This window comes from Mus pahari, chromosome 1 (assembly GCF_900095145.1).
Source record: "Mus pahari chromosome 1, PAHARI_EIJ_v1.1, whole genome shotgun sequence".
Classification (NCBI taxonomy): Eukaryota; Metazoa; Chordata; class Mammalia; order Rodentia; family Muridae; genus Mus; species Mus pahari.
This window is the reverse complement of record NC_034590.1, coordinates 95,654,661-95,664,063: the sequence shown is the minus strand read 5'-3', so window position 1 is coordinate 95,664,063 and position 9,403 is coordinate 95,654,661. Positions and strand designations below refer to the sequence as shown.

At 45.8% G+C, this 9,403-nt stretch overlaps 1 protein-coding gene across 3 annotated transcripts in view; it reads left to right on the top strand.

Annotated features, from left to right (window-relative positions):
- The first annotated feature begins 2,994 nt into the window (after positions 1 to 2,994).
- Xpo6 (exportin 6) overlaps positions 2,995 to 9,403 on the top strand; it is a 97,017-nt gene continuing 90,608 nt past the window's right edge. For 2 of the 3 annotated variants that reach the window (XM_021205397.2, XM_021205405.2), the window contains exon 1: positions 2,995 to 3,594. In XM_021205397.2, the coding sequence (XP_021061056.1) occupies positions 3,592 to 3,594 (3 nt within the window). In that variant the 5' untranslated portion in view covers positions 2,995 to 3,591. The remainder of the gene's footprint in view (positions 3,595 to 9,403) is intronic. The other variant, XM_029547714.1, reaches the window with a different exon arrangement.

Below are 9,403 nucleotides of genomic sequence, written 5' to 3'. Positions count from 1 at the left end.
AATAAGGACACATGCTCCATTATGTTCATAGCATCCTTATTTATAATAGCCAGAAGCTAGAAAGAACCCAGATGTCCTTTAACAAATGAATGGATATAGAAAATATGGTACATTTACACAATGAAATACTACTCAGCTGTTAAAAAAAAAAATGAACTCATGAAATTCTTAGGCAAATGTATAGAACTAGAAAATACCACCCTGAGTAAGGTAACCCAATCATAAAAGAACACAAATGATGTACACTCACTAATAAGTGGATATTAGCCTAGAAGCTGGGAATACCCAAGATACAATTCACAGACCAACTGAAGCTCAAGAAGAAGGAAGATCAAAGTATGGATACTCTGGTCCTTCTTAGAAGGGGGAACAAAATACCCATGGGAGGAGATATAGAGACAAAGTGCGGAACAGAGACTGAAGGAAATGCCATCCAGAGACTGCCCCACCTGGGGATCCATCCTACATACAGTCACCAAACCCAGACACTATTGTGGATGCCAACAAGTGCTTGCTGACAGGAGCCTGATATAGCTGTCTCCTGAAAGGCTCTGCCAGAGCCTTACAAACGCAGCAGAGTTGGATGCTTGAAGCCAATCATTGAGCTGAGTGTGGGGGTCCCTGATGGAGGATATAGAGAAGGGACTGAAGGAGCTGCAGGGGTTAGCAGCCCCATGGAGGGAGCAACAGTGTCAACAGGCCAGACTCCCCAGAGCTCCTGGAGACTGAACCACCAACCAAAGAGTACACATGGAGGGACCCATGGCTCCAGCCAAATATGTGGCAGAGGATGGCCTTGTTGGACATCAGTGGAGGAGAAGCCCTTGGGTCTGAGGGTGTTCGATGCCCCAGTGTAGGGGAATGCCAGGGTGGGAAGATGGGAGTGGGTGTGTGGGTGGGGGAGCACCCTCATAGAGGCAGGGGGAGGGGAGATGGGATAGGGGGTTTCTGAAGGGGAGACCTGGAAAGGGGAAAACATTTGAAATGTAAATAAAGAAAATATCCAATAAAAAATTAATCCCGCTTCCCAAAATAAAAAAAATAAAATAAAAACTTACTGTTTTCCAAAAAGGTAGGGGGAATCAAATTGTAATCCTGTAACTCTAAAACTCCATTTTGACAATCTCAAACTAAACTATTTAGGAGGGTGAATTATGACAGGGTCTTTATGGTCTTTCACATTTTCATGTTTGCTGGGGGAGACAGTAAAGAAACTACAAAATGACTGCTCCATTATGGGGAAGAGTTTTATTGTGATTAAGAGAAAACATCCAGGGGCTGGTGAGATGGCTCAGTGGGTAAGAGCACCTGACTGCTCTTCCGAAGGTCCGGAGTTCAAGTCCCAGCAACCACATGGTGGATCATAACCATCCATAACAAGATCTGACTTCCCTCTTCTGGAGTGTCTGAAGACAGCTACAGTGTACTTACATATAATAAATAAATCTTTTTTTTTTTTTAAAAAAGCACTGACTGCTCTTCCTAAGATCCCGAGTTCAGGTCCCAGTAACCATGTAGTGGCACACAACCATCCGTAGTGAGATCTGACGCCCTCTTCTGGTGTGTCTGGAGATAGCTACAGTGTACTTACATATATCAGTAAATAAATCTTTTTTTTTTTTTTTTTAAGAGAAAATATCCAGAGGCCCCTGAAAGAGTCCAGAGCAGAGAGAAAAAGTAGATAGGAAATGGGCAGAGCCATCTGGAGAGGAGAGAGTCGGGGAGACAGGGAGGAGGGAGTGGAAAATCATTAAGTTATAAGGTGGGTGAGTAGGTGGGGATGGGAAGCAGCTGTGAAGTTTTAGGGTAGAAGGAGAAGGTGAGAAGGGCCAGGATGCTAGTGTGGAGTCTTTGAAGTGAGTAACAGGTACTTGTGAATAGGGACTTCAGCAGCCTGGAGGCCAGCATGGATATGCTGATAAGGGCCATAGCTATAAGTCAGTGGAGAACCATACCATGACCATGACAACTCCAGTAAAAGAAAGCATTTAATTGGGGACTTGCTGTCAGTTTCAGATGGTCAGTCTATCATCATGGCAGGGAGCATTTAGACATGCATGGTACTGTAACAGTAGCTAAATGATACATCTGATTCACAAAAGGTGGCTGGGTCTGGCATTGGCTTTTGAACTTTGTTTGTTTGTTTGTTTGGTTGGTTTTTTTTTTTTTCGAGACAGGGTTTCTCTGTGTAGCCCTGGCTGTCCTGGAACTCACTCTGTAGACCAGGCTGGCCTCAAACTAGAAACCCACCTGCCTCTGCCTCCCAAGTACTGGGATTAAAGGCATGTGCCACCACTGCCTGGTGACTTTCACCCCGAGTGACACACATTTTCCAACAAGACCACACCTAATCATTCTAATCTGTTTCAAATAGTGCCACTTCTGATGACTAAGCATCCAAATATATGGGATAGGCATTCCTATTTAAACCACTACAGGTTCTGAGGATTGAACTTATATTGGGTTGTCAGACATAGTGGCAAGTACCTTTAAAGGCTGAGCCATATCCTGTAAAAAAATTATTTTATTTACATGCATGTTTGTGTACCTACTTATGTGTATGCCATGTGAGTATGGGTGCAGGTGTCTCCAGAGTCCAGAAGAGGGTGTTGAGTCACCTGGTGTTGGAGTCTGATATTAGGGATGAAGCCAATTTAGATCGCGACACTAAGTGTTTCAATTTCATCCTGTGACACTTTCTGGTCTTAGGACTCAGAACTGTGAACTGAATGAATAAAATCCCAGGAGAGCATAGACCAGCATCGCTGAACTTCTAGTCCGGTGTCAGGGTCCGGAAAGGTGCTCAGAAAAGATTTGCGGAATGAATGAGTGAAAAGAAACGAAAGGGAAATCTTTCCTTTACCAAAATGGCCGCGTGTCCCTTCACCAACGCGGCGGTCCCTGGCCGCTTGGGCGGGGACGCGGTGGGCGGGGCCAGTGAACAGTCAGGTGCGGCCCCGCCCTCCTCTGCCCTCGCTTGATTCCGGATTGGTCCGGTTCCAGCGCCGCAGCAGGCCGCGGGCTGAGGGGCCGCCTGGTGCTCGGCACTTCCGGCGCGTTGGGCTGTTGGCTGGTGGCCGCGAGGGGCGAGCAGCGGCTACTGGTGGCGCGCAGGGATGCGGAGGGAGCCCGCCGCGAGGACAGAGGTGGCGAGGACAGCACGGGCCCGCGGGCCTCTCTCCTGAGCCGGCCGCTCCGACCAGGCCCAGGCAGCCTCTGCCCCTTCAGTCTCGGCTGAGGCCCGTCGCCGCCTCGGGCCGCGGAGGCCGGGGAGTCCCTGCCTGGGCCCGCAGCCTCCCTCCCGGGGGTCGGGCCCAGGCGGGGGGCCTCGTGTAGCCGCCTCTGAACCCCATTTTCTGCTTTTGCGTTTCCCCGGGGTGGGCCGAGGTCAGGATGAATCGCTTCGGGGGGTCCCCGAAGGGGCCCGTGTGCTCCTTTTAAAGGTGCCGGCGGGGCCCGGGTGGGGAACCGGTTGTCTTTGCATGGGCGGGGGACTCCCCGAGCCTGCCGGGACCATGACCTGAACTGTGCGAGCGGGACGCGACGGATCCCAAGAGCTAGCTCACCTGAGCCATCCCCTTCCCGGCCAGCATGGTGAGTGGGTCCAGGGGACCGGGTTGGAGGGGTGGCAGTGGGCCTCAGCAGCTGAGCCATCTCTTTTTTTCCCTGAGGCGGGGAGAGGCGCGTGCGAGCCTGGCCGGTTGACACATGCGTGCAGGGTGTGCAACCGGCTGTACGCACCCATCGCCCCCACCCCCACCCCCACCCCTACTGGATGTCTTGAGTCTGGGAGGGAGGACCTTGGGAGCGCCCCGGATACAACCCCCTGCTTCACTGTTGGCCGTGCTCCTTGTGCAGCAAGTCGTGGTTACCAGTATCATTTAGTTATTGATGGCATACTGTGTGCCATTTCCTTTGCTAAGTGAGTGGTATGTATTTTGTTATTATATCAACCCCCTTATTGGAAATGGGGAGACTGAGGCAAGAAGCAGTTAATTACTCTGCCCAAGGTCAGTCGACTCTTTGGGAATAGTGGCACTATTTGTACGTGAGCAATCTGTTATAGAACTGGCTGGATTTTTGGAGAACATCCGTCCAGCGGTAGGTTTGCGTTTTCAGAAATCTAGAGTAGCATTTGTAGAGGTTTCGGATACAGACGGTGGCAGAGTCAGCAGTGGGGTCTTTGGACATCTTGGTTGTTGTTCTGTTTTCTGCTCTGGCCTTTTCCCTGGAAAACTATGCATACTTTCAGGTCCCACTAAAAAATAAACCTCTGAAAGGAAAATACCTCCCCTTCCTCCCCTTCTTGCAGACACTTTAGCCTTTCCATAGTCCTTGGGGTTTGTGTACTCAGAGCAGTTGGTTGAGTGCTGGTCTTTTGCCATTTTAATGTTTTTGAGCCTTATCTGCCCATCACAGTAGGCAAGGTGAAGTTATTCACCTGATTCATTATTTGCCTCAGTTTGGCATCTAGCCCATGAGTGAGTGAGTGCCCAGCCTGGGTTTGAGCACTGTTCCCCCCAGTGCCTGGCGAATTAGTGGTGTATTGGAGGTGTGGCTGGCACACCTTTTTAATGCACACACCAGACCAGACTGTCAAACCCTTAAGGGGTGGGAGGGTGGGAGGTACATAAAGTCCTGGTTAATGGAAAGAGGGTCTCAGGCACTCACTTTGTCCTCCTGGGTTTACAACCAAGCTGGGTAAAATACACCATTAAAGCTGAACAGCATAGTATGATTTGTATGGTGTATATGTTTGTGTACATAATATACAAGGTGACAGATTTGTTGAACTTGAATTTGTTTCCTGATCTATACAATGTACAGACAAGAATTTTTTAAAAATAATTTAAAGATATGAAACATATGTGAGCCGGGTGGTGGTGGCGTATGCCTTTAATCCCAGCACTTGGGAGGCAGAAGCAGGCGAATTTCTGAGTTCAAGGCCAGCCTGGTCCACAGAGTGAGTTCCAGGACAGCCAGGGCTATACAGAGAAACCCTGCCTCGAAAACAAACAAACAAAAAAACCAAAGAAGAAGAAAGAAAACTAACCAAAGGATTTGTACACTCGATTTCTCACCGAAGTATTACTCACAACTGACAAAGGGGGATGCAAACCAGGCAAGCACTGAGGGATGGATGGGTGGGCAAGCAAATGTGGTGCTCACACTCGCAGACTGCAAGGAAATCCTGCATACCAGCACCGTGGATGGGTCTTGAAGACACTCCACTAAACAAAATGTGCCAGTCATAAGGAGAGAAGACTCTTCTACCAAAAAAAAAAAAAGTAGGAAGATTAGAAGGATAGAGACAGAAAGGGAAACACACTGGAGGCCAGGGGACAGGAGAGGAACTGCTAAAGGAGGGACCAAGATCAGTATGTCATGATACCCTGTTTTAGTTTGGGTAGATGAAATTCTGTGGTGATGTAAACAAACCATGACAGCTACACAACAGAAATGTACATGTCAGAGAACTGAAAATTAGTTTAAGTCCTTACGTGTACTTTATCACAATTCAAAAATTCAAACTTTTAGCTTAATGCTAACACTCAGAAGACAGAGACAGGTAGATCTATGTACTGAGTGCAGAACAGCCAGAGACAACTACACAGGGAGACCCTGTCTGGGGGGAGGGGGAGATTTAATTCAAACATTTCATAAAATTATAATGAAGGAATGAGAATTCATATATGTTTCTTTTGTTTGTTTGTTTGTTTGTTTGTTTTTTTCAAGACAGGATTTCTCTGTATAGTCCTGGCTGTCCTGGAACTCACTCTGTAAACCAGGCTGGCCTCGAACTCAGAAATTCGCCTGCTTCTACCTCCCAAGTGCTGGGATTAAAGGCATGTGCCACCACTGCCAGGCCTTGGTTAGCCTTTATATGCTCCACCCTAGAGAATGTAGATATGAGATACACTGACAGTGTCCTGCCCTCAGGGATCTTAGTTTGTTGCTGGGATAAAGTTTTCTGTACAGTAGAGCAATCAAGTCATTCATGTGCTCAGTTTCATCTAGTTGGCAGTACTCAGGGCATTACAAGCATGGCTACCTTTAATTAATTGTGAAGCTGTTGATTTTGTACATAGACCTCAACTTAAGCATGCAGGGGATAGTTACTTTGTGCGTGAGACTGATAGGGTCCTCTGTCAAGACCCTAATGGTTCCTCTGCAGTTGTTTCAGGGGAGGAAGGTTAGGGATCTATCTGACTTAGCTGACAAAGATGGCACCTTGCCTGACTTGTATCTGACAGGACAAGGGCCTTTTTTGGGGATCACAGCCCTTTACTTCAATAATTCTTTTCCTCTTCATTTTTACAACTCCAGACCCTGTGGGGCTTGAAGGGTGGTTGTGTACTAGTCAGGCCTTTGAACTCACTAAATTGCCCAGGTTGGCTTAGAACTCCTGTCTCTCTTGCCTGAACTTTCTGTGGGGATTATAGACCTGTATCACCAGGCCTGGCTACATTTGGACTTAAGATAGTTGTTGATCTAAATGTAAGTGTTTGAAACATCTTTTTTTAAGAAAGTAGACTGGCATAACAGGTAAAAACTACATCTCTGACCAGGTGTGGCCCCAGCACCAAAAAGAGAAGAACAAAAAAGTTACTCTTTCAGAGTAAGGTTCTGCTTGTCTTGGAGGGGAGTGAGTTTAGTGGGAGGTGAGTCATGGTCAGATAACTAGAGATGGTGATAAGATTAAGTGTAAAAGATTGCTGAGGTGCAAAAAGCTTTTGCCCAAAGAATGGCTGATTGAGATTAAGGGAACTGGGAGGAGAAGGGAGGCTTCCTAGAGGGTGTGTTTGGATCTCGAGGATGAGGGAAGAGAAAGGTCTTCCAGGTAAAAGTGCTTGTGGGAATGGACACCTGGGTCCTTGTGGGGAATGGACACCTGGGTCCTTGTGGGGAATGGACACCTGGGTCCTTGTGGGGAATGGACACCTGGGTCCTTGGACTTGCTAGGCTTTGAGCATTGCCTACATGCAGCACAGTAATACACCATTTCTTTCATCTTTAAGACCATTTTTTCCCTTTTTGAGATGGTCCAAAAAGCCTAAATTGGCCTTAGACTCCCAACCCCTCAGCCTTGGCCTCCCAAATGCAGAGATTCTTGGAGTCTATCACCATGCTCAACCTGGCTAAAATACGTCATGTTGAGGAACCATCAGATAGATTGATTGTCTTATGGTACTGACTTCTGTGAAGTAGCTGGAGAGAGTGATGTATAGGTTCTTCCTCGCTAGTTGGGGGAAAGTTTCTAGTACTGTTACCGTAGAATAACTGAGATTTCCCTTGAAGGAAAAGAGCCCATCTGCTGTGCCTATGTTTCATTGGTGAGAGAACCAATAGATTAACACTGTCTATAGGATGTGTCAAAGGCCTGCTTTTGAATGTGCAGTTCAGAGTGGCCCAAAATTTACTATGGAGACCAGGCTGGCCTCAGTCTGCCTGCTTCCTGAGTGCTAGGTTTAAAAAGGTGTGTGCTACCATGCCCTGTGAGAATTGTCATTTTTAAAATCTCTTAAATGATTACAGAACTAGTAAGTGAAGAAAGGTAAAAAGCAATTGATTTGGGAAGCCTTTAATTTAACATGGAGACTGGGAATAATTACAAGCTTGAATCAGTTAGTTATTTGGATTGCTAGGCATGAAAGGTTAAAAAAAGAGTTGACAGATTGGCCTTGTACTGACAAAATACTGGATTTAGCTGTGTCTGTAAGTGGGTGGGAAGCTGATTAGCACCTTGGAATACAAGGTCGACTTGAAGATTTTTAGGTAATTGAACTATGGTGTGCACATTCAAGTCACGGAGAGCTTGCTGGTATAGGTAGAGGTGAGAGGGAGTTAGTGTAACTGCTTCTTTCCTTGTTTCCTTCCACTGTGAGGATTGAACTCAGAGCTTCAGGCACATTAGGCAACCACTACCACACAGTGGAGTCACACTCCACACTCTGCCTCTGTTGATTTTAGATTTCCACTCGCCATTTCTACATCATTCGTTGTGTAACCCATTGCACATTGACTTATAAAGGCATTCTTAGTATTTTATTTTGTCCCAGGTTCTTGAAAAGCATGTTACTTCATAATTACCATTTCTTTGTAATGAGAACTGTAGTCATTTGAGATCAATACATCAATAAATTGTTAGTCAGCAGGCAGACTTGATTCTTCAACTACTTTTTAAGACCACCTATAATCGTAGTGTGTTGGGCTCAATGTAAATAGCTCAATGGCACGTCTGTAGTCTGAAGAGGCTGAGGCAGGAGTCTGAGTTTGAGGCCACCTTGGGCTGCATACTATTCTGTTTAAAAGCAAAAAATAAAAACCACAACCTGTTTTTAGTCTTTATGTTTTTCAACTACTTGTGGTCCTTGGTATCTGCTGTCTCCTTTTCTTGAAATATTTTTTTTGTGGCTCCCTTGTATCTTTGTGTTTTTCTCCATTTTATTAGAAAATATTTATTTTTAAGGCTTGTGTTTGTATGTGGGCATGTGCATGTGAATGCAGGTGCATTGGAGGCCAGAGGTTTTGGATCTTCCTGGAGGTATGGAGGTTACCAGCCCCTCAATATGGATGTTGAGAATCATGTCTTCTGGAAGAGCTGTGAATGCTCTTAACTGCTGAGCTATCTCTCCAGCTTTGCTATCACTTTCTTTCTTTCTTTCTTTCTTTTTTTTTTTTTGCTATCACTTTCTTGATTTAGTTTCCCTTGCTTTTTCCTGCCTATGGCTGCAGTTGTGACCTGTGTATCATAGAAACTAAACCTTCTTTGGACATGGATGTACACCTTAGCGTGCTGTGGGCATCAGTTGATAATATCAACCATCTCTGTCATCTCTCCTTCAGGGTAATGCTCTTTCCCCATGGCCTAGTTCTCTTAATGATGACCTCATTCATCCACTGTGCATGCTTAATGTTGAGTCATACTTAACTTCCTCTTCTGCTGTACCTGTTGATGGTATTGCCAATATGTTTGTGTCCCAGTTCTGACCTTCTCATCTTGTTTGGTTGGGTCAGGCTCTTAGTCTCTGTTTTTTTTTTTTTTTTTTTAATATTTTTAAAAAGATTTATTTATTTATTTTATGTATACAGGTACACTGTACCTGTACAGATGGTTGTGAGCCTTCATGTGGTTGTTGGGAATTGAATTTTAGGACCTCTGCTCGCTCCAGTCGATCCCACTCACTCTGGCCCTAAGATTTATTTATTATTATATTAAATACATAACAATTGAAGACATTGTAGCTGACTTCAGATGCACCAGAAGAGGACATCAGATTTCATTATGGGTGGTTGTGAGCCACCATGTGGTTGCTGGGATTTGAACTCAGGACCTTCAGAAGAACAGTCAGTGCTCTTATCTGCTAAGCCATCTCGCCAGCCCTGTATTTTTTTTTTTTTT